A 25,826-nucleotide genomic window follows, 5' to 3' on the forward strand; every position below is an offset into this window, starting at 1 on the left:
TATATTAGAAAAATCTTTTTATATTATTAATGGCATTCATGTAATTATTTTCAAAACTCCCCTTTTATATATTTATAGATTATAAATTATAGATTGCGTTGTTTCAGGAAGCAGATGATAAACTACAAAGAGAAAAAAAAAACTTAGTTTGCATTTTTTTTATGAGTAGTGATTTAGAGACATAATGTCTCCAAGACATAATACCCTTATGGCATTTTGACATAGATATAAATTTTATAATGACTACTTTACCCAATATCATATTAAATGGATACAAATCTAATTAAGAAATATTAAATCAAATTAAATATCTTTATCTAAATGCATATTTATTGATTTGATTAAAGATAAGCTACAATCATGCTCGAAACTTTTTATATGTTTACATATCAATTTTTTCATATTAATTTTATACTATATTATTTATTTAAAAATCATGAATTCAGATTATAAATTAGTTACTATAATGCATACTAAATTATTATTTAATAATAAAATAATTTGATAACTTCATATATTATTATTTTTTCAAATAAATTTTTATCTAATTAGTTGATAATTTAATTATGAGTTATTTTCTTTTTTTATATTATACTTTCATAGCCGGTTAATTTTATTTTTTTTTGTTAAATTTCTTATTCAAATTTGAATTGTATGATTAAATAATAGTAGTAGTTATTATGATGAATCATTTATTTGCGTTATTTTTTGTATTTTTGTATTAATTTTCTTAACTTTTATCACATGTAATATTCTTTTTATATTTTGATTGACAAGTACTAGTTAGACTTCGACTCTATAAAATTATGCTTAGAAAATTAACTTTATAATGTTTGAAAAATAAAAAATTATTATATTTTTTAATACGAAAATAATTGGATGAATCAACTTTTCTCATTTTAGATTATTTAATATATCGTACATCAACTAATTATATTAAGAATTAAGAAAATTAAGAATCGTAAGCTCCATTAATTATATCCTTTTGTAGTTAGTAATTTTAATATAAGAAAATGAGAAGATTTTAAATATAGGAGTATTAGTTAAGAACATGTGAATTTATTTTTTTTGAGTTGTAATTCCAGAAATAATAGTAAAAATGAAATGTAAAGAATTAATATTAAAATTTTAAAAATTTTAAAATCAAAATTACGTACTCAATTAGTATGAAAATCAAAACTGCATCTCAAATAATTTTAAAATCAAAATTGCATACTCCAAATTTGTTGCTACATGATATAGTAAAATTTCAATATTTAATAAAGAAAAGTAAATATTAATTATGGTCAATAATAACATTAACAATGATGTAAAAAACTAATAATTTAAAGTTATTTATATTTTGAAATATAATTTAATTTTTCTTGATACAGTAAATTTAGTTAAGAACTCTATATTTTACAAATAATCAAATTAACCTTATCAAGATCTTAATTAATACTACTTCCATATATAAATGCAGGGGCAACAAAGTACATATACCAATATTAAATTTAATTTAAAATTAAATGTAAAATAAAATTACTACTTTAACCTCATTATGTCTTAGGCATTATGTCTCCAAAACATTTTTCTTTTTTTATTAAGTATCGGATAAAAATACACGTTTATATAGAATCATATATCTAGCTCTTATTTACGGTTATATATTTTTTATTAAGTAAGCATCCGAAAAAATACACGTTTATATAGAATCATCGATAGGGTAGTGATAAAATGCAAACTTATATATTGTACTAACTCAAAACTCCTCCACACAACTTCAACACTATTTCAATACAATATCAACACAATGTAAAATTTCAAGATTTTAATGTCAACACAATATCAACACAACATCAATCATTGACTACCGTTGAAATTCTGTTGACATTTTTCTATTGATGTTTTTTTGTGATCTGTTGACATTTTTTAATGGTTTATATTATAGTTTTGAGTTTATATAATATTTAGAGTTTTCATTTGATACCATCATGGAATAGGTGTTATTTGCACTTATAAATTTTGTATTAATCTTTATGTCATGATTTAGTGTAGAAATCGGTCCTCTTCCAATTTCCAAATACAGAAACACAGCATCATCAAATTCACCAATCACCGCGCTTAACCCCATTTCTCCTTCCCCACCACCAAACCCTAACCCTAATTCCCTCAAATTTCTCCCCAATCCACCACAATTTCGTGATCTCCACTCATACCTCGTCGATTTCTCGGGCAAGAGGCATGGACTCGCAGCCCAACAATCTCTACGACACGGCGTCTCAGCCGGACACCGGCAACGACGCCTACACATTCCTCGAGTTCAACACTCAGGGCGAGGAGGACTTCGATTACCCCGAATTCCAAGAGCTCTCCCAGCCTATTCGATCATCCACTGCCGCATGGCCCACGCCATCCGATTCTGTCTCCGCCGCGGAGCTTCCCTCCTCTTCTGAAGCCTCCCACTCCACCGCCAAACCCCGCTCTGCGCCAAACAATAATAGCACTAGTAACAGTAACACCAAGGAGACCGGGGTCGTGGAGGCTTTGGCCGCCGGGATGAGCGGCCTTAACTTTGAAGACACTGGTGGTGATGACGAGGTTTTCGAGTATGGAAAGGGAGACTTTACTGAGCATGCTTGCAGGTATTGCGGGGTCACCAATCCAGCATGCGTGGTGCGCTGCAATGTTCCGTCCTGTAGGAAATGGTTTTGTAATTCACGTGGGAATACTTCTGGTTCACACATTGTCAATCATCTGGTGAGTCATTGTGAAGAAAAGTTGTCTGCTTGCGGATTTTGCCTTGAATAAAATAATGGGCTTTTGCTTAGGGCTTTTTTCCTATTTAGGGGATTAGTAGGAAGTGCCTGTTAAGCTTTCCTTCAATCTAACTTTTGTGAATCGTACTATTTAAGAAGTAAATTGGATCAAGCTAACCGGTACTCTGTGATCCATCACAGGTGAGAGCAAAACATAAAGAAGTGTGTCTTCACAAAGACAGCCCGCTGGGGGAAACAATCCTTGAATGTTATAACTGTGGTTGTAGAAATGTGTTTCTTCTAGGATTCATATCTGCAACAACAGAAAGTGTTGTTGTTCTGCTTTGTAGGGAGCCATGCCTTAGTGTTAATGCATTAAAGGACATGAACTGGGACCTGAGTCAATGGTGCCCACTTATTGATGATAGATGTTTCTTGCAATGGTTACTAAAGGTTAGACTTCCTCATATTCCCTGTCCTAATGGCTAATACAGACTTTATGTTCCTATTGTGAGCTTATTTAATTTTCTGAAAAATAGGTACCATCTGAACAAGAACAACTTAGGGCTCGACAAATTAGTGCCCAGCAGATAAATAAAATAGAAGAGCTTTGGAAGACGAATCCTGATGCTACCCTGGAAGATCTTGAGAAGCCTGGTGTTGATGATGAGCCTCAACCTGTGGTTCCGAAGTATGAAGATGCTTATCAGGTTGTTGTTGTGAAATATAGTGATATCTTATTTAAATTAATTTGTGCATCAGTGAAGTGAAATTTGTTTCCAAAATATATAATTATATTGATGTAGTATTTTCTCTACAGTATCAAAATGTTTTTGCACCACTCATTAAGCTTGAAGCAGATTATGATAAGGTATGACCTACCTCAACTTTTATGATTTTGCACTGCACCAGAAGTCGCGTGTAAATAGTTATCCCCTACTGAATAAATTCGATTTTTTGTTTTCTTTTCCTTGGCGAGTTTGTGTTCACACTTTATATAACAATTGTCGTCATTACATAATTTGGGGGGGGGGGGGTTGAGAAAGGTTATCATTAGTATTAATTAAGGCATGGTTTCTGAGTTGGCCCAGAAAGGAAATGTGGGCATTTAGATGTGGACTGAAAAAGTAAAATCTACAAAAATCCCTAATGGTGTATAGCTAACAGGTTTATGAGATTTTTCTTCACTTCACTAGATAGTGTTCTTTTTACTATCTTCACCGCATTAGACAGTTTCTTTCAAAACATAGTTTATTTATCGTAGAACCAGTTTAATCTTGTCGTGGCTTGGAATTTGATTGAGATGTGACTTGCAGCAGAACATAGCACATGCTTCCTTTCAACAAACATATGGCACTATAGAATTTTAGCTAAAGTTTTTGCAAAACAGAAACAAACTACACATGAGTTTTTAACTATTAAGCAAACAAGCTTTGAACATGAAATAGAGGAAAACTTTATATCTAGGGTTGTCCAAGCTGGAATCCTAAATTAGCTGGTGCATATGTTTTGGCAGATGATGAAAGAGTCTCAAAGCAAAGACAGTATCACGATTCGTTGGGATATTGGTCTCAACAAGAAGCGCATTGCTTATTTTGTCTTTCCTAAGGTAGCCTCTCATGCTGTTTACTAAGTTCAATTTTCATGATACTTTTTGTTAGATAATGGATGCATTTTTCTGTAGGAAGATAATGAAATACGCCTTGTAACTGGTGATGAACTTCGACTCCGTTATTCAGGTGATGCAGCTCACCCCTCGTGGCAATCTGTGGGTCATGTGGTACGACATCTCATTCTGAACGACTCTAGTTTTCTCTAGCAATGAGCTTTTATGGTAGTCTAGTGTGTTTCTGAATTATCATAACCTGTCATGAGGCACACTGAGTTCTAATTTTCATTTACTTTTGTCTCGTATTTGATTTATTGACATATCTGGTTATCCTTTGAATGGAAGTTGCAATTTGTTTGTCATCTCAGATAAAATTGACTGCACAAGAGGAGGTTGCTCTTGAACTTGGTGCTAGTCAGGTGTGTAATAGCTCAATTGCTTTGTTTTTAGTTTTTAACATTATATTATGATTATAAAAATGGATGATCTGAATCCATGTTCAAGCAGGGTGTTCCTGTTGATGTCAATCATGGTTTTAGTGTTGACTTTGTTTGGAAAAGCACAAGTTTTGATCGGATGCAGGGGGCTATGAAGACTTTTGCTGTTGATGAAACCAGTGTCAGTGGGTAAGTGACAGCTTTCTTCTTGTGAATGTATTTCAGTTGGTAGGAAACTGCATCAGTTGTCTATGCTATTCTAAGCACTGCTTCAGAAAAAACTGTTATTCATGCTAGAGGAAATAAACAAGTACATCAGGTCATCTTTTCTTGGAGATGGAAGATTCCTGTCTATATTAGATCGTATTTCCTACCCTTAGAAAAGAAGCAGAGGTCTATACGAAATCAATCTAATAGGCCTCTAACTGAATCATATTCACCTTCTTTCATGTGTCTGGTCAATGGGAAAATATATTTTAACACTCCCTGGGTTTGATACTTTCTGATATGCGTGGTACCCTGTGGCCAGAAAGCTCTCATAATGTGGTGTCCTCACCAAATCATTTGTCGGAATTTTGGGTGGAAGATGATGCTATTTCCTATGCCTAACTATTTGCAAGGGAAATCAAAAAGTTTCCTTCTGGTGTTTAATGCTGAAATATCTCTGAATAATTTTGACATTTGCAAAACAATTACTCATAAGCATTTAGCCTTGCCAATGTTAAGTGTGGGGCCTAGAGCTCAAGCCCCACAATCTCCCCTCCTTGGTTCCTAAGAAAGAAAGAATACTGTCTGGCTTTCCTTATAGCACATCTTCAGGATCTTTCCATAAGAAGCTAGCTCGTATTCCAGGGGATAGATGCATTACGAAGAATGCTAGTTCTGTAACACTGTCAAACCTTATGGTAGTTTTCTTAGTTAACTCTCTTGTGCATACAGTGAATACACTTTCTTGATCTCTGGCTAAAGTTCAAACTATCTGTAACTGATATTGTTGCATGCATTCAGGTATATCTATCATCATTTACTTGGCCATGAAGTTGAAATGCAGATGGTTCGTAATACGTTGCCTCGAAGATTTGGTGCACCTGGGTTACCAGAGCTTAATGCATCTCAAGTATGGTCTTGTGCTCTTCCATGTTATTTTTAATCTGGATTGGCTTTTGTTTTATATTCTTTTCTGCGTGTTTATTGAAGCTATGAAAATGCATTACATATTAAGTTCTAGTTTTAAATAAAGGGATGATACCTGAATCACAATGCCGAGTGGTTGAAGTAGGGCACCCATTTTTATTATTATTTTTTATTTTTCTTAGAGATAGATAAGCACTCGTGGAAATAGCTTAAAAATTCTTTGATAAGCAATGTTAAGTAAATGGTGTTTTCTCTCTTTTTAATTATCTACTATAAGCACTGTTACGGCTAGTCAGCTATATATGGAAAAGTTGACAGCAAAGAAGTCAATTGTCACTGTGTTGGAAGTGGTAGCATCTGTGAAGCAAGGGGACACCCCTCAGGTCCATATGTTTGTTCCAGTGACATATACGAAAAAATGTCCCTGGGAACATATTATATTTTGCCATTTTTATTCTAAAAAAAGTACATGCGAAGCCATATTTTTTTGGAGAAAACTGCCGCCTCTGCCTTCCTTTGCACTTTGATGTTCTACAAATTGCTGTTTTGGTGGTGTAGACTGGGCTGCGCCTTTTGTGTTTTTTTTTCTGCCAACAAAGTTTAATATTGCCAACCATTGTAGGTTTTTGCTGTCAAAAGTGTCCTACAGAAGCCTATAAGTCTCATCCAAGGTCCACCAGGAACGGGTAAAACTGTGACATCTGCTGCAATTGTGTATCATATGGCCAAACAAGGTCAAGGACAGGTTGTGTTACTTTGCAGCTTGTGCTTTCCGAGAAGATACATATGCTTTCTCTGTTGTTTTTTTTTTCATGTGTGCTAATGTTTGGTTTCCCTGTAGGTTTTGGTCTGTGCTCCTAGTAATGTTGCTGTGGATCAGCTAGCTGAAAAGATAAGCGCAACTGGTTTAAAGGTTTGAATATTGTTAGTCAAAATCGTTATTTTCCTCGAATGTTTTGTGCGCTGGTATGATGATGTATCACCTTAAATTACTCCTTCACTCAAATTCTGATCCCTAGGAACATGTGGAGGTTGGGTGAAATCTGATTGATTCACAGTACTCATAGTACCTCTTATCGTTCTGGTTAATTGTTTAGCAAGTTTGTTGGCTGATGTATCCTTGTTACAGTTTTCCCCCTAACCTTTGCATAATCCTGAGCCATATGCTAATAGAGACAAACAGGGAATAAAGAGAGCAATTGAGAGCGCTAAAATAGATCTAATGACTTTGTTGATTGTGCAATTTTGAGGTTTATGTCCTTTTGTTGGCAGATTATTTATATTAATCACTCTTTTTTCCTTTAATAATTAAGGTTGTCAGACTTTGTGCGAAATCAAGGGAAGCTGTTAGTTCCCCTGTTGAGCATTTAACCTTGCACTACCAGGTTTGTTTCATGTTCGATTTTTATCGTATATTTCAGCAGTTTTCATGGTAAAGTTACAATTATGTTTTTGCCAATGACGTGGCCTGTACATATGTAAGTGGTTGGGCTTACCTATTTCTTCACACACACAGGTTAGACATCTGGATACATCAGAAAAGAGTGAACTTCACAAGTTACAACAGCTGAAAGATGAACAAGGTTTGTTACATTTGTATCCTGATTATTTCCTTCTATTTTTATTTTTTTTTATTGTGTTTGATTAATAGAAATTGGATTTTGTTTGGTATGTTTTTTGTTCAGCTACACATTTACTTGCTTGATTGGTTTTATAAGAAGTATAAATGGAATATCTGATATGTATGAAGTTAATTGGATTAAGGGTTACTGAGGTTTCAGATGGTGAAATTTGCTAATACATTCTTCTGAGTCCTTTCTCAACTAAGTAAAGGTGTAGGCTGGATCTTACATGTGCATGCTTAGCTATTACATCCAAAGATTGTGAGTGCAAATTATATTTCCAATTTTTCTTGGTATTTTATATGCTCTTGTTTTGGATGAGATGGGGTGGATGGATCTTCTTAGTTATCAAAGCGACTTGTACTTAATAATGTGTTCCCCGTTACTGTGGAGGAAGTTGTGGGGGAAGGGAGAATATGGTAGCATGATCACCATCAGTGTTGTATGGAACCATCAAAGGAAATTGTGGAATGACTATATTCACATATTCTGATATTTGTCTTTGTTAATGTCTTAAAGACCAAATGAGTATCATGGGCATAATTATATGAGAGCAAGCCAAATAATCTATCATTAGTCATTAGTTATTACTCAGTTCAAAGATGCCTTCATTTTCCGTGCACTTGTTAGAAGGGATCTATGTTACCTATTCTATGAAACACCCACTTATGGATCATTGGCTTACTCAACTATTTGTTTCCATTATTGTACGAAACGCTTGTTTTATAGTTCTCCCTTCTTTCTTATGAATGTTATTTTTTATAGTTTTGTTCATGTAAATTCTAAACTTTGCAGGAGAATTATCCAGCAGTGATGAGAAAAAGTATAAAGCCCTCAAACGAGCAACTGAGAGGGAGATATCTCAGAGTGCTGATGTGATCTGCTGTACATGTGTGGGGGCTGGGGATCCTCGTTTAGCTAATTTTAGATTCCGCCAGGTACATTGCTAAAAAGTTGAAAATTTAGCTTGATGACTTACATATCAATTGGGTAGTGGGTTATACAGTTTATCGTATTCACCTTGGGTTTTGCAATGTTAATTTTGAAACCATTTTTAGGTTCTTATTGATGAATCCACTCAATCAACAGAACCTGAGTGTCTTATTCCGTTGGTTCTTGGAGTAAAACAGGTAAATGGAATTTCCTTTACTTTATAGTATTTGGTTATGTAGCTATATTTTATAACAAGATTGTTGCAGGTTGTCCTTGTGGGAGATCACTGCCAGCTTGGTCCTGTTATTATGTGCAAGAAAGCTGCACGAGCTGGTCTTGCCCAATCTTTGTTTGAACGGCTTGTGATGCTTGGTGTGAAACCAATTAGATTGCAGGTGGTTTTATGATCCTAATTTGCTTTGCAACTCTATCAAAGGAAGCATGTTTTCTGCACTACTTGATTACTAAATTGCATTGTCTGCTGATTTTAATTATGCACAACCCCAAATCTTCTCATCCCCTATACTCTTCTGTTACTTCCTTATGCATACCTTATTCAGTCTCTTGAATTGAATCTGTGTTTGTGTTAATGTCATCTTCTCTGCTTTATATTACTTCGTACGTTCTCTACACACTCATATTATTGTGGGGGGGAGGGGCACATGCATTTGCGTTGTTGATGCTTGGGTTGCAAGTATCCAGAAAAAGTATTTGCCATCTTTCTGCATAATAACTCGTGATTTTCCTTTCCAGGTTCAATATAGGATGCACCCTGCTCTTTCAGAATTTCCATCTAACAACTTTTATGAAGGCACTCTTCAGAATGGAGTTACAGTAAATGAAAGGCAATCACCTGGCATCGATTTCCCATGGCCAGTACCAAACCGTCCCATGTTCTTTTATGTCCAGGTATAGCAGAGTAGTACTGTTTGTTATGTGTTTTTCTCACTTACGGCATTTACGTATCATACATTTTTTGTAAGGTTGTGAGTGGCTGTGGATGCTCGTTTTGCTAAAAAAATCTTGTTAGATCGTGATATTTTTTGCTGCTGGAACAAAAGGATAACAGTTTTGACTGCTTTAATATCTGAAAGACCTTTTGCATGCAACGGGATAGCTTTTACTTCCTCCGTCCCACTCTAGGAGTCCCGGTTTACCATATTTGGGTGTCCCACTTTAGGAGTCCCGGTTGAATTATTCCATAAATGGTATTAGGCCCTACATGCCACTAACCTTTTTCCACTCACATTTTCTTATAAAACTAATATAAAAAGGTAGGACCCACATTCCACTATCTTTTTTCACCAACTTTCCTTCACATTTCTTAATACCCGTGCCGTACTCAACCGGGACTCCTAAAGTGGGACGGAGGGAGTATTTTATAAAGATAATGATAAAGATTAAAGCATAACAAAGATACTTAATCAGAGATGCCTTTTATATTCTCTATTTTCAGGTGTTGCCTTGTTGGGTTGATATATGTATCTGATTGCATTTTCTACACTTTCATCTTGGTTTCTGAAATAACGTTCTTTTTTGTACTTGTATAGATGGGACAAGAGGAGATCAGTGCTAGTGGCACATCATATCTAAATAGGACTGAGGCTGCAAATGTTGAGAAAATTGTAACCACATTTTTGAAGAGCGGTGTTGTTCCTAGTCAGGTTTGCTGAAGTTTCTATTTCTTGGATTTACTGCTCAAGACTTATAAGTTAGTAAAATGATTGTTAAACATTGGTCTTTGGCAGATTGGTGTTATAACGCCCTATGAAGGCCAAAGGGCATACATCGTCAATTACATGTCACGAAATGGTGCTCTGCGTCAGCAACTATACAAAGAAATTGAGGTGAACTGTGATATCAAATGATTGTATTGTGGAACCTACCCAAAAATCAAGGCTGATGATATATTTCTGTTTCAGGTAGCAAGCGTAGACTCATTCCAGGGTAGGGAAAAAGACTACATTATTTTGTCATGTGTGAGGAGCAATGAGCATCAGGTGGGTTTTAACTGTGGAATGTTTCAATGGTCCATGCAGATGGGATTGTTAAATTATGTTGTTTATTATGGGTTGGTTAAATTTTAGGGTGGCTGCTGGTCTGTAGATGATTGTAAAGTTGTTTCTCAAAATGTAAATTGTTTCATGGTGATTTGTCATTGTCACTTGCCAGTCTAATCTCATTCTGTGTATGTTTAGGGCATTGGTTTCCTCAATGATCCGCGGCGACTTAATGTTGCCCTCACACGTGCTCGTTATGGTATTGTCATATTGGGAAATCCTAAAGTTCTAAGCAAGCAGCCGCTGTGGAATGGCTTGTTAACACACTATAAGGTAACTGCTTGCATTGTATTTTACTCTTTGTAGTCATCCTATAGAAACTTGTTTTGGTCAAATGAAGTCATTGGTTTACATGGCATGATCATCCCTTCAGACTTGCTTTTATTTGAGTTAGCTCTATGGACTTGATATGTTTGCAACTAATATTTTCCATACTTTTGGGTTTGTTTCTGTGCCAATACTTCATGTTTGTGACTTCTGAACTTTGGTTCTCCAGGAACATGAGTGTTTGGTGGAAGGACCTTTGAATAATCTGAAGCAAAGTATGGTTCAGTTTCAGAAACCGAAAAAGGTATCTATTGGAGGTGTCATGGATGTTGTTTAAAAATTTAACTCTTTCCCCTATTTTTGGTTCATTTTTGAGGCACTTTGACATGGGCCGTGTGGTTAATCTGTGCAGATATACAATGAACGAAGACTTTACTATGGTGGCGGAGCAGGTATTGTTCCCAATGATACTTTTGGATCTGTTGCCTCCAGCCAAAGTACTGATCGGAGGGGTCCTCGCTCTAGGGGTATGTTACTTTAGGGCTTTGAGGCCAAATCTTTACCGTTGCCCTTTACAATTATAATAATTCCTGGAAATAGTTGTCCAACCTGGAGAAGCAATTGATGTTTTCTCTAAGCAGGTCCTTACATGTCTCCTGGCCCAACAAACGGTGCCCACAAACCTGGTGTTCACCCTTCTGGTTATGCAATGCCTCGGGTGCCCATGCCTCCATACCATGGAGGGCCTCCATCACAACCATATGCCATCCCTACTCGTGGTGCTGTACATGGACCTGTTGGAGCTGTTCCTCAAATTCCACAACCAGGCAGCCGAGGATTTGGTGTTGGCCGTGGGAATTCCAGTGCACCCATTGGTAGTCATCTTTCACACCAGCAAGGTGGACAACCTCCTATTGGAAGCCATGCACCAAACTTTTTTCCGTCTATGGATAATGCTGGTAGCCAGCCAACTCTGGCTGGACCACTGTCCCAACCGGGTTATGTTTCTAGTGTATGTGTTCAGTGAAATTTTGTCATGCATAGTTTTATAATCACTGCTATTGCTCTGAATAGAGCCTGATATATTCTGTTTCTGGAATGCAGGTGACAGGTCAAGGACCAAACCAAACATACAGGGATGGATTCTCCATGGGTGGCATGTCTCAAGTAATTTATTTAGCATCAATACTGTTGATTCATCTCTACATGTCTGGATGATTTCTTTATGCTTATTATTTGTTTATTTTGCAGGACTTCTTAAGCGACGATTTCAAAAGTCAGGGATCACATATTCCTTATAATGTTGCTGAGTTCTCCACCCAGGTACTTAATATCTATATCTGTCATCAGATTCATTTGTTTAACTATAATATGGAATTTCCTAACAATGTTAATGACTAATTTACTGTAATTCACTCATTCTATGTAACTTTGTAGGCTTCTCAGAGTGGTTATGCTGTTGACTATGTTACACAGGGGGGACAAGGGTTTCCTGGGAGCTTTCTTAACCAGAACTCTCAAGCTGGATATACTCGTTTTGCCCCAGGGAATGATTACATGTCTCAGGTTTGAATATGATTCCTTTTTCCTAGAGAAGTTAAAAGAATTAGACTGAAATCGCAGTTGCTTTGGTTGTTTATGGCTTTTTACCTTCATTATATGGTTGTCTTGTGACTGTTCACTTTAATTTTTTATTCAATTTCTATTTCCGAAACTTCCAAGCAGTTCAGGTGGCATTTGGATTTGCCTTGAACTTTATCCCAATCATCCACTTGATGAATTTTTCCTTAGACCGCTTGCTTGTTTATTAGCCCATCAAAAATTTGTACTTTTGTCTTCATTTGACATAAATTGCCTTGATTTGTTCAGGAGTACATGGCCCATGGTTCACAAGGTTTATTTACACAGGCACCGTTCAGTGATCAATCTCAAGAAGATGCTTCTCAAAATCACTTTGGTGTGGCCAATGCCAATCCACTTCAGTCACAGGTATTTTCATTTCGTTCTTTTGAGTTAATGTTAGAATTTGTTTGACGACCTTAAATCTCACTGTTGCGAATTTAGCCCTATTTCTCTCTTTTTTTAATTGCTAAAGCTCTTAATTGGACCTGGAGTTGGTATATTAATAGTTTTGAATGTTTGCTTGCAGCTGAATCCCCTTTATTCACAACCATTTGCACACTACAATTCACAGCCACTAAATGCACAGAACTCTCAGCCTCAGCCATCGTCCCAGCAGGGTCAAGGATCCCAGAGTAACAAGCTTCACTACAATGGTTGATGGGTGTTTGGATGTTTGGATATTTTGTTTTCGCGTCCAGATGTCTGGTTTGTGCTGTCGTGTGTGGCATATTATGCGCCCTAAAGATGCCTTTAGTGTTTGACAAAGATGTCGGGTAGATTGATGACACAATCCTTGGTGGATGATTCTGAAATGACAGGATGAAATTTAGTTTTGATTGAGACCGACTCAAGACAACCACTGGGCTGTACAACTAGAGATTAGAAGAAAGGTAACACCAATGGCCTACTATGCGGCATGGACACGCCAGCAAATGGTTCGGGAAGCAGAATCAGTGAATTCCAGGAAGTGGCCTCATCGCACTAAAGGAGCTCCTGCTATGATTTTTACAGCATGGCTGACAAAATTAATTCTCACATTAATCTCCCCCGATATGTAATTAGCTACTTGATACATATATATGTTGATGACGATTATTTTATATCCTAAGTTTGGGTGGGTTTTTAGTGCTGTTTATCTAGTAGAGTTTGATGAATTTTACCATTCAGACTCTGCACCATGTTCTGATTGGGTACCAAATTCCAAAGGTTGCAATACTCAAGATTTTAGTACCAAACTCCAATGTTTGCGATAAAGATTTTTGAAATGCTAGAGAGGCACATATGTTTCCTTTCGTTATTCTTGTTTATTTTGTGGCGTTGGTTAGTGTAATGTTTTTGCTTTTATCATAAGCCTTGCATTGATCGATATTATTGATATTTTTTTAATTTGAATGTATTTTAGACTAAGGCCGTGTTCACTATAGGAGATTTCAATTTCTAACATTTGGAAGAATTAAATTTTTCAAGAATTGAGCCACAATGAGCCACATATATAATTCTTTTTCCCATTGTTTAGTATCGTAGAATTGGCCCAAGATATGGTCCAAATATTACCTAAAATAAAGACTTTGATGATTGATGATTGATAAATTTATCCCTCCAAGTAGAAAGGTGGAACAAATGTGTAAAACCAAGTCTATTTCTAGGGGAGCAACCACAATCCCCAATTGGGCCAAGAATTGCCCAATTCTTGTGAAGTATACATATCATAAGGGATTGGATACATCGCTCTAAGGTGAATCATTAGTGGTTGGCTAATCATGCAGAGAAGTGGCAGTGAATATCATTAAAATAATTTTTTGTTAATTCCTTTAGTGGGCGACTAATCATGTTAGAGGTGAACAACCAATACCATTAATAATTACTTTTTGAATTATATTCCAATTCCATCTATAAAAGGTTATATAATGGTCTTGGGAGGATATATTACATTGACAATTGTTGTGTTAAATAACTATTTAATGTTCTATTAATAATTTTGACATAGTTTTGACTTGTGTCATTGAACTAATCTAGATAACTTTAACTCGTATTGGTAAGCTTATTCAAACAGTTGAGGAATATTCTTTGATCTATTTTTGTACTTTTTCATTAAAATTTATTATTTCTCCATATAAACGCCATGTCAGCTTATATTTAATCAATTTTAACATATCAGCTTTAATTTTGCCAAAATTAAACATCAAGGGAAAAACTAGAAAAATTAACGTAGTAGCATTTCATTTCAAAAAAAAAAAAAAAAAGCATTTCATTTCAAAATTAAAAGGGTGTGTAAAATCAAAATTTGTTTAAAGTGAGGTGGGCATGAAGACACTTGAGCTTAAATTAATCTCGAGTTGCAGATGATGCTTACTGGGTAATATAACATATACTCTTGATTCATAGCATCCTCTTGATCGAGTAAGTATAAATATAAGACATTGACCTCTGTTGAATAAGTGAAGAACTTGCACATCAACGTGTATAGCCAAATGAAAAGCCCTTGCCATTTTTGTAAACACAACTTGCTAAATACAAGATGGAGTTGCATGATTTTCCCATGGTAAATGTTATCACCATTTCCTAAAATTCACTTTTAATTTACCAATACGTTCTGTCATCTCCATCACAGCAGTCGTGGTTAGAAGAAAAGCGAGCTTTTGGAAATGCAAGAAATTTTCACAGTTTTGAATACTTTTTCAACGGACAACCACCCTCGAAAGCATGCTCCAACACATCCTCCATCCGCTTTGCAGGTAATATCTATTTCAAAATAAAATAAAATAAAATTATAAATATCATATATCTATGATAGCAAATAAGATGGTGTTCAAATTTACCTTTAGTCCCGATAGCACAGCTGCTGGCACCTCGACTAAGTCTTTTAAGTTCCTCTCTGGAAGAATAACTCTCTTAATTCCGTACCGATGGGCTGCTAAAACCTGCATACATAGCCGTACAGATACCAAATACTTAATGTAGCAAACAATTAAATAAAAGTTGCAGAGTGGGCGAAGTTCAGGTGGAACAATTTATCCTAATTCCTAAATAAGTTAACCATCTTGATAGTGAAAAAAGCAATGAAAGGGTGGGGTATGACTATCCTGCACTTTACATTTCTGAGTCATTTAACACAATTAAGACAATCTAACTATCTTTCACTTTTATTCTCAATTAAGTTATAGATGAAGTTCCAATTATTATGATGTCTAATTACCAGTGAAGCACTTATGTGCTTTTTTTTTCCATTAAACAAGGCAATCTAGCTTCAATGAAATGGATAAACATACCCCCTTGGTCCATGTTGTTAAGATTAAGAATCCCCTACTCTATTTCCATGTTGGGCAGGAATGAAGAATTGAGATTTGTAAAGATCTCAAATATATCCAGGTCAATGTGAACATGCTCTTTATAGAAGTGCTTTATCTAGGCGTATAGCTATGCCAGGTTTCACTAACATAAATCCTATCCCGCCCAGCTGAAATGAATAAAGGTTCCTTACTGCCCCAAGTCATTCAGATTATGAAAAATTAAGAAGCAGTTGGTTATTCGTTGATATTGTGACTGTAATTGAGTCCAAGAATGATTCAGTTGATAATACCATTATTCAAAACAGTCCCATAAGGAGAACTAGGAAATGACCTTGCCAGAAAACTAGCAAACATACCTTATCCTTCACACCACCAACAGGTAAGACTAAACCTCTCAAAGTTATCTCCCCAGTCATTGCTGTATCAGACCTAACTCTTCTATGACTGAAGAGTGAAACCAGTGATGTAACAAGAGTTACACCAGCTGATGGACCATCCTTTGGTACAGCCCCAGCAGGGAAGTGTATATGTATGTCTCTGCCTTCAAGGAGATTGCTTTCCTCAGCAGTAACCAATTTAAGCTCCGTTGCTCTTGCTCTAACCTATATATGAGGAGAGAAGCACAATTATTGCCAAGTAAGACTTCACTGAAAGAATGCAACTTTATTTCCATAGCAAATGAAAATGTACAATGCATCAAATAAGACCAGAGTTTTTTGGTTGAAGTTATAAATATTGCAGGTAGGTAAGTCATTGCCATTAATAAATATTCTCAAAAAAGATACTTCCAGAGGTCCATGATATGTGCAATTGAAGAAAGTGGAGATGATTACCCATGTCATTGCTATTTGTGCTGATTCCTTAATAACATCCCCAAGTTGGCCTGTGAGATGCAAATCACCTTTTCCAACCATTGCAGTAGCCTCAACAAACTGAACCTCTCCTCCAAAGGCTGTCCATACTAGTCCAACGGATATTCCAGGAGTTGCAACTCGATCAGCAGTTTCTCTATCATCATATCTTGGGGGCTTCATCAATACAGAATCACGTCACTTCTTTAGTATAGTAAGTATAGTATAGTATAGTCTATTAGAAAGAAAAGAAGAGAATAACGGGAATGAAATCAAGCTGAACAAACAACATTTGACCAAGTAAGTATCGAACTTACTCACTCAAACTAATGATTCTAAGAAAAAATTACTACTTACGCCAAGGACTTTCTCCAACATAGCTTCATCCACAATGAAGGGCAAGGTTACCCTAAATGTATTTGATATTTCATGCTTGTTCATGCCCATTGGAATCACTTCCATTTCCACTTCCGCCTCACCAGCAAGCCTACCATCTAGCAATGGTGAAGCTAGTCGTTGGACATCTTTGCTAAGTGGCACTGAATTATGTTGTTCAGCAACTCTGACAGCTGCGGCACGAGCTAAAGCCGCCAAGTTTCTCTCTAGATTCCGCACACCAGCTTCTCTTGTATACCTCTGAATAACAAGTTGTACCATAGCCTATAATAAAACCAAGAAAGCCAGTATGACTTAGGAGTTAGGATCCATGAATATCTGGGTGACACCATGACATTTTAATTAATTAACAAGAGATGGCTAAGAACCTAAGCGTAACAGATATAGCCTGGTAAAACTAGCAAAGGAGACCACCACCGTTAGCATGAAAGGATTTATAATCTTTACGGTTCCAATTCAAGTTAATTCAGATACTAGTCCAATCAACTCCTCACAGATCAACTTAATACCTCTAAAACATGATACTAATGCCTCTAGGATATAGCTAGTTGCACTTTGTGTATAATTCATAGAAATACTTGCATAATATTTCTATACCTCAGGGACTTGAAGGAAATCAAAACTCAAGCCATGCTGATCAAGAACTCGTGGAATTAAATGCTGCATTGCAATCCTAAGTTTCTCGTCAGGTGTATATCCAGGAAGTTCAATGATTTCCATTCTGTCCAGAAGTGCCGGAGGAATAGGTTGCATTTTATTTGCAGTAGCCACAAACACTACCTTTGAGAGGTCAAATGGTACATTCAAATAGCTAAAATCTTTGATCAAGGATAACCACGGTACTAAGTTCTGCATAAAATTCTCAGAATATAAACACAAACATATATTTGTGAAACCATGTATTCATGCATGTTTAATAGCAGTTATAGAAAGCATTTTTTATCTCTCGACGGAAGCCAACAAGTGATTATATGGCAAAGATTATGTCCAATATCTTTTTTACTGCAATTCCTTATAACAAATCTTCCTCAATAATTTAAAAATTTTAATCCTAAAAAAGAGAACAATAATACTAGCAAAAAATTTGAGAAATCTGCACACTTGGTGTGCTATGAAATAATAAGTCACACACTTGCTCATACCAAATTTTGAGAAGATAAATGCAGGTGTTTATCGGAATTTGGCTCTATATTGTTGAAACGAAAAATTGACAGCAGTAGGATACTGATCATTAAAAGTTTTGTTCTGTTCAGGATCAAGGACCTCAAGTAACGCTGATGCTGGATCACCCCGAACATCAGAACCTGTTTTGTCAATCTCATCCAGCAACATAACTGGATTGTACACGCCTACCTTCTAGAAAATTCAAAAAAACTCTTCAATTCAGTAGGATGAAATAATATCCAAATATAATTCATGAAGATCAAAAACCATAAGCTTTAATTCATAATCGGGCCGGGGTAAAAAAAATTCAATTTTGAAGCTAGCCTTGTCTTATTATTATATGTATGATAGAAAAGAAATATTAATAAATATATTCAACATATTCAAACAACTAAATTGAGGATTCATGCTAAACCACAGTACGGAGAACGGTATATAACAAGCAATGTGTTAACTGAGCTTCTAGTTGTTTATTATATACTCCGTATAAGCATTATGGAGTAGTATAATGGTGAATGCGCGCATTAGTGGACGGCCAGATGCATGGAAGATAGACATCATAGATAACTTGACTAAAGTCCAAAATTGGTCCTCCACATTAGTGGACGGCCAGATGCATGGAAGATAGACATCTCTAATACTAAAGTCCAAAATTGGTCCTCCACATTTGCCTGAAAACCTTTTTTTGGTTTCACACATTAAATGTGAAAGCTTCTGGTCCTAAATAATATGTTTCAATCCATATTTAATGGTTCTGTCAAAAAGTTAACGGTCAATAACATCTTGACCAGATTAGTTATGTAATTGCATTCAAATTAAAAATTAAAAGGAGAAGAATGTCCTTATATATTTTTCTTTAATATTTGTTTTTTTTTTAATTTAAGTATTTCTAAACTTTTACAATTAGAACTCGTTAATCTGGTCAAAATGTTGTTGACTATCCGATAAATACTGGCCAAAACATACTATTAGGACCAGAAGTTATCACACTTACTGTGAAGGACCATAAAGTTTTTTCGAGAAAATGTAGAGGACCAATTTTGAATTATAGTCTTTTCTAATTATAAGTATCTTACCCCCAATAAAGAAATTAATTTTTAAGACAAACATATGAGTATTAATGGATCACTATGATAAGATTCTAAGATACCATCACACACCTTAAGTCCATCAATAAGACGACCAGGCATGCTCCCTATATATGTACGCCTATGCCCTCTAATGTCTGCCTCATCTTTTACACCACCAAGGGATATGCGGACAAATTTTCTGCCCAAGGCCGCTGCAATCGATGAAGCTAAAGACGTCTTTCCAACACCTGGTGGACCAACAAAACACAACACCGGACCTCTTGCATCTGGTTTTAGCTGCACAACATATTTGCAGCATAATCATTTGATATAATATTCCATGAAAATATCAAATTTGGGTAATTAGTGGCCAACCTTGCGAACAGCTAAGTATTCAATTATCCGCTGCTTCACCTTCTCTAAACCATAGTGTTCAATGTCAAGACACTCCTTTGCAGCCTTTAAGTCCAATTCCAGCTCTTCACTGGCCTTCTGCCAAGGTAGCTCTGCAAGAAGTTCTAGGTATACACGGGAGCTATTATACCCAGGTTGCTGAGGCTGCATTTTTTTCAGTCTCCTGATATACGAATACAAGTAGGAATTCAAATGACACTCTTACTTTTCAGAACAATGTAATGTAGTAATAATGAGAAAATTCGAAAAAGCATGTTAATTTTTATAATGACCAACACAATAAACATAAACATTAAATATTAAATAATAAAGTTAGGGTTTATATTCACTTATGACCAGACCTTTGCCCATACAGTGACATTTTAGCCTGATCTTCATAACTTAGAAAATTATTGATTTATTTATTGATGATCAGCCATAAAGGTCCGGCCATAATGAATCATGGTTGGACCATATATGTCTATCTTTTTCCCGTAAAGGCTGGAACATGTATCAGATGCCAGTACAGTGATGGCTAATCTCTAAACTTAGACATAACCACATCATTTTAATACAGTTAAGTGTTAAATTTCCATCAACAGTGTTAATGGTCCATAATTGTAATCTAAGAGAAAAGGTGTAATTTTTAGTTTGAGTTAAAAAGCCAACCTAGAATCAGAAAGAAATATGTTAAAGTATATTAACTAACTAGGGATCCATGATATCGGACATAACTCTAGACAAGCTCAAAGCTAAGGCAATTCTTTGACAGAGTGAACTCGTCTTAGACAGATGTCAGGTGAGAAAGATTCAAATACTCACACTTTCAAGGGACTCAACAATAACAATACTAAACCTCAGGATCAAACCAAAGTGGAGAAGTCATGCACACAAAAATAAGTCAGTCTTATAATCTTATAAACAATACAATAGAAATATCTCAAGTAATTATTCTCCCCAATGTTATACCTTAGTTCTCTCTGAGCATGTTTCCAGACATTTGCAGGCATCGAAGCATCTTGCATCTTCCTCTCCAGAGCAGCCACATCATCCTCATCATCATCATTATCACCAAGTTCTTCCCTAATAGCCCGCATCTGATACATGTTCCAGAAAGCATTAGGGCATAGACACACCATCAGAATCTACAACCCAACATATAAGGCAGTAAAAGTTAAATACAACTTCCCCTAAGATCCAGAAATCAGATAAGTAGAAGATTAGCCCATTACAAATCATCAATCTCAACTTCAGTTTCAGTAACAATTGGAGTAACACCAAATGCAAATCCAATTTAGTTAGAGGTAGCAAACTAGTTTTTCAAAAAAAATGCCACTTGTAACCTGCATAAAGTTTTTAGTTGCATGCTGCTGGGAGTTGCAATATATGTAAAGCTTAGACACATAACTCTTAACAAAGTTGACAAAAAACGACAATTAGTTGCAACAAATTGGTAATCGACATGCTCCACTACTTTTATTTTTGGGTTGGGAGGTGGAAGGAAGAAACTAAAAATGCTCATCATTACACATGAGAAGCTAAGCACAAACAGAAAGTGTAAATGAGTTATGAAAAGAATTACATGAAATGTTTGATGTTTATTTCTAAGCAGAATAAAAAGAGTAAATTATATTTGGCTTGACCTTTAATAAATGCAAAATATATCCTGATCTTTAGTGAAGTTGCAAACATGGCACAAGAAAAGAAATGGATTCAGATATATGAGCTAGACAAATTCCTGTGTAAATTCTCAGTTTTGTTTTAATATAAGGTGTATTCTACCCATCAAAATTCAAACATGGTTTTTTTCCTTGGCTGAAAAATATTAAATGAAAAACATGAAAAAATGCCTTCTCTCCCTCTTCCTCTTCCCTCCTTTGTCTTTTCCTCCCCAATTCCCAACCCTAAATATGCAGGAGCCACCTTCTTCTGGAAATTTCAAAAACATTAAGAAGGGCAAAATTCATATTTTCACAATAATCCTCCATCCACACAAACCATCCATTCCTCTGCAATATTTCCTGAATCCAAGACGTGAACAATTTTCAAAAAGCGAAGTCCGTACAGTCAAGGTGAGGCAATCTACTCAAGGTGACTAAAACTTTACCCCCCCCCCCCCTCCCAACACACACACATGATATTGCAAACCTGCTGACGGAGGAGAAACTCTTTCTGTGACTTTGACAATTGTCCCTCAACCTTTTGCGTAATCTTCTCTGCTACACGAATTGACTGCATACAATAAAACAAAAAACATGAGTGACTCAGATTTACAGGCTCCTAACATTTTTAAAATTCCATTAGCTGAATCCAGATACCTGTAAATGCCTATCAACCAATTCTGTTGCTTTCGAAAGCCTCACTTTCACATCAACAGAATCTAGCATGGATAGCTGCTCTTCAAAGCTAATTTCAAAACTTGCGACAAAAATATCAGCCAGTTTGTGCACAGGAACTGTCTCCAGGAGAACTTTAGTCCTCCCTCCTGTTTTTTGTTTCTAGATACAGAAATTAAGAAAATTAGAGAACTGATATTTTTTTTAACAGGGGAGAGAGTCATTGAAATGTACATCCAGTTTCAGGTAGTTCATGATTTTCTAGGAATCAAATATACAAACTGCAAACTCAAATGATACCTGCTCAAGTACAGAAATAAGCTCCATAGCTGTGGCCTTGAATTGTCTGGATAAAGCTGTGAAATCTGGCTCTTGTTCCACTTGATCCATCTCTAGTAATATGATAAGGAGATTCTGAATCAACATTTTTATAAAGGTAGATCGATACCAAAGATGTACACATTTCAAACTAGATGACACCAATACAAATATAAGTTGGCTTTTCCAAGATGACATATGTAGCATACATATATGAGGAAAGGACTTTTATTGCAAGATGATGTATCACACATAATTCGTTGAACTCAGGTTCTTTATGCAAACGCCATATTAATGGGTTGGTTCATTCATTACTTTCCTAGCATTTATAATTTTACTGTCACTAATCCTCTATAATGTATACGAATCCCAATTGATTTTTAAGAAAAGCTGGTTGAATTCTGGTTGGTGAATCATTTCGTCAATTCCCTCTCCTATGCAACTGATCCGGTGATGTTACTCATTTTGTCACATTTAAAAAAACAAAGCCTACTGTAGTAGAGTTAACCAGATGATGTTTACAATTTCTTTCCCCTCTCTGCATGCAGTTGTTAATAGAGAAATCAGCCTCTTAAATCTTCTGGAAAGCCCAGCACAATGATAAATTTGGGGGGCTTGTATATTTTTGTGAATGGAAGAATGCAAGACCTTCCATTTGTGATTGAGAGTAGATTAACCTAAGATACATAAAAAACAGCTAAAGGATTTCATACAACTTCACTTCTTCTAAACCCATTTCAATGAGACACTACCAGTTCGTTGTCTTCTGTGCACAAATACACAGAAGTTAGGAGAGCACAGATGTTGTTGTGCCTTTGAGACTTGAGTTATGCTTACCGAGTTTAGTCATATCCAGGGAGGTAATCCTGGCAGTGTAATATGTTCCTCTTGTGCTGAGCTCCTGAACACTAAATCTACACAACCCTTCAAGAACAACAATGTAAGTAACCCTTCCACTTGGTTTCTCTACTCCTCTCGACAGATGTAAAGCTCGAGCAGCAACACCCCTGGAGATCAAAAACAGAAATACCACTGACCAACAAAATTTAGCAATTTCAAAGTGCAAAAAAACTTCAGCTTCAGCAATATCAATGTACCTGTTATGCCAGTGAATAGCTTCTTGGTTACTCTTAGCTCCGTGCTTGAGGGATTCAAATATTTCATCCTGTGTTTTCGAGCTTCGTTCTCCTAAATTATCTCCTATGCCTGAAATTACAGTTCTTTAGACCAGGTATAAGAATCACTCTCTCTATCAAACAGAAAGGTGATGGACTTCACACATACAGACACCAAAAGGCTTTTTTAACTCAGAAAGCACGAGAATCACCTGGAGCCGGCGGGGAGCCGGCTGTTGAAGACCCCGCCGCAGCATCACGAACAGGCAGGATTCCAATCAGTCCTTTCTCCTCCCTCTGCCACAATTCCTGTTCCACCAACTTCACACTAGCACCACAACCATCCACAGGAACACAAATTTCTCAGCCAAATCCAGGAAACAGCATAAACAGCTCATCAACAACAAATTGAACATATATAAATTGCAAGTACCTGCTGGATGAAGTGCATCGAATTCGAATAATCGCACCAGGCAGTAGCACTTTGTTCCGGAACGGAAGTATAGCGAGCCGCCCGGGCAGCTCCACCGATTCCGCCATAAACAACAACTATAATCCGTAAATTAAATATTTTCTATGAAAAATTAATCAGAAAACGGTCAGGAACAATGAATTTGTTTATGCTGAGATTCGATTCGATGATAAGAATTGGAAAGGTAGAAAACGGAAATATCTGAGTTAGATAATGAAGAGAAGAAAATTGGTGAGGTGAAGGTGTGGATTTATAATGTTAGGCGATAATGATCATTCACAGTTGACACAAAAACTATAGTCACAACTCCCAGCAGCAGACAATCAATATAGATGTATCCATTTTCTCTCTCTTCACTTTCTCCCTCATCGTGGGCAATGTTGAAGGGTGATTTGGATTTTTTACTTTTTGAGATTCTTCTATACTTAACCATCCTTAAAAAACTACTAATTCATCTTTCCAGAATCTAACTTAATCTTTCTTTGGTAAGTGCATTGAAATTATTCAAATTTATCTTTCACGTGTATTAAAATTAGGAAAATTTTTTGGAGACATAGTGTCTCCAAGCCATAATGCTTAAAATGGTAAGTATATATTATATCATATTTTTAATTAAATTTATATTTTGTATATGTACTTTATTACCCTTACATTAATTTGTTTACTAAATACACCTATTTAAGGATATAAATTTTGATTATGCATAGATGATGCATGCATTTAATAACATATTGCAATCATCTAATTGTTTAAAACATGATTTGATAACTTTTTTTATATATGCCCATTTTAATGCATTTACTTAAAGATATTTCTTTAAAATTTTAAATATAAATTTTATTAGCTTTATATATTTAGTGTACATTTTGTCTACAAATAAAATAAGATTTATCAACAAACAAATAATTTCAGACTTCTTAATGAATTAGTCTTTATAAATGTGAATTTAAATCATTTTTAACAAATAATTAGCGCTATAAAATATAAATAATTAGTTATCTAATATTTTTGAACTGTAAATACTTAGAGTTACTATAACATGTGACAAAAAATAATTACTTTGTAATTATAATACTATAATCTTCAATATTGATAAACTTATTCTTTTAATCACTTTTTATTCACAATAATCTTTAAAAAATAATAAATTTTTTAGTTCACTTTAATATAACAACCAACACATTAAAAGTTGATAATACTATATTATATATTAATACTACTAATTAAGTGAGTATATGGTTTTGATTTTAAGAATTCTCTAGTTCTAATTTTTTATTTTTTTATTTTGATTTTTTTAAATTCTTAAATCTTGGACCATTATAGTTGAACCTCGATAAAATCATATGTTCTTATATCATTTATTTCATATTTTAAATATATTAAAATATTTAACTATAACATGCAATAAATTAAATTTGATACATGGTGTACGAATGCTAATTGAGTCTAGTGTTTATGATTTTAAGTTTAATTCTTTATTTTACAAAATTATAATTTCTTTAATTTATAATTTTTGAAAGATTATGTTTAACAGTGATCAATAAATAATCGCATGTTCTTAACTTATATATTTAACATTTTAAAGCTACATATTTAATATTCCCTCACTCTTTTTTTGCAAATATTAGAATTCCTAACTCTAAACAAATAATACTCCGCACTATCTTATAATATTAGCAGAGTTTATGATTCTTATTACTTTTAATTATTAATCAATTAGTAGTAGTTGACATGTGGTATATTAAAATAATCTAAAATGAGAAAAGTAGATTCATCCAATTATTTTTGTATTAAATTAATAATTTCTTTGATTTTTAACATTTAAAACGATAGATTTGAATCTGATTAAAAATTAATTGTATTTTCTTAACTCATCTATTTAATATTTTAAAATTAAATAGTTATATTAAAATATTAGACGCCCTAACTTAATTAAATTAAAAATATTAAATTTAGTTAAAGCAAAGAAAAATAACAAAAAAATTGAAAAGATAATGA

The 25,826-nt window shown here is 35.0% G+C and overlaps 2 protein-coding genes across 5 annotated transcripts; one reads left to right on the forward strand and one right to left on the reverse strand.

Annotated features, from left to right (window-relative positions):
• The first annotated feature begins 2,055 nt into the window (after positions 1–2,055).
• Positions 2,056–13,720, forward strand: LOC125210380 (regulator of nonsense transcripts 1 homolog). 3 transcript variants are annotated; one of them, XM_089068036.1, is made up of 30 exons: positions 2,056–2,739; positions 2,940–3,191; positions 3,278–3,448; positions 3,559–3,609; positions 4,255–4,347; positions 4,423–4,518; positions 4,716–4,766; positions 4,855–4,973; positions 5,793–5,901; positions 6,541–6,663; positions 6,760–6,831; positions 7,232–7,303; positions 7,435–7,501; positions 8,336–8,478; positions 8,599–8,670; positions 8,740–8,868; positions 9,227–9,382; positions 10,024–10,137; positions 10,222–10,320; positions 10,396–10,473; positions 10,672–10,806; positions 11,030–11,104; positions 11,213–11,327; positions 11,442–11,812; positions 11,905–11,967; positions 12,052–12,123; positions 12,238–12,366; positions 12,670–12,789; positions 12,950–13,128; positions 13,242–13,720. In XM_089068036.1, the coding sequence occupies exons 1-29, from the start codon at positions 2,224–2,226 to the stop codon at positions 13,079–13,081; spliced, it is 3,795 nt and encodes a 1,264-aa protein (XP_088924162.1). In that variant the 5' UTR covers positions 2,056–2,223; the 3' UTR covers positions 13,082–13,128; positions 13,242–13,720. The 3 variants fall into 3 exon arrangements, with proteins under 3 accessions (XP_088924162.1, XP_088924161.1, XP_088924163.1); XM_089068035.1 differs by having other exon boundaries at positions 12,950–13,720; XM_089068037.1 differs by having other exon boundaries at positions 12,277–12,366; positions 12,950–13,720.
• A 1,110-nt stretch (positions 13,721–14,830) lies between these two features.
• Positions 14,831–24,174, reverse strand: LOC148931089 (lon protease homolog 2, peroxisomal-like). Of its 2 annotated transcripts, XM_089067951.1 has the most exons (17): positions 23,790–24,174; positions 23,569–23,684; positions 23,339–23,447; positions 23,079–23,248; positions 22,224–22,315; positions 21,906–22,085; positions 21,736–21,819; positions 20,557–20,684; positions 19,570–19,771; positions 19,285–19,491; positions 18,186–18,316; positions 17,558–17,771; positions 16,922–17,224; positions 16,547–16,741; positions 16,070–16,315; positions 15,243–15,344; positions 14,831–15,165 (listed from the first exon to the last, which is right to left on the reverse strand). In XM_089067951.1, exons 1-17 carry the CDS (start codon positions 23,894–23,896, stop codon positions 15,082–15,084), a joined length of 2,670 nt encoding a protein of 889 aa, XP_088924077.1. In that variant the 5' UTR covers positions 23,897–24,174; the 3' UTR covers positions 14,831–15,081. The 2 variants fall into 2 exon arrangements, with proteins under 2 accessions (XP_088924077.1, XP_088924078.1); XM_089067952.1 differs by lacking the exon at positions 23,790–24,174 and having other exon boundaries at positions 23,079–23,273.
• Between the last annotated feature and the right edge of the window lie 1,652 nt (positions 24,175–25,826).

The sequence above is a fragment of the Salvia hispanica genome, chromosome 3 (genome assembly GCF_029641045.1).
Source record: "Salvia hispanica isolate PSC_SH4W2 chromosome 3, Shi_PSC_v1, whole genome shotgun sequence".
Lineage (NCBI taxonomy): Eukaryota > Viridiplantae > Streptophyta > Magnoliopsida > Lamiales > Lamiaceae > Salvia > Salvia hispanica.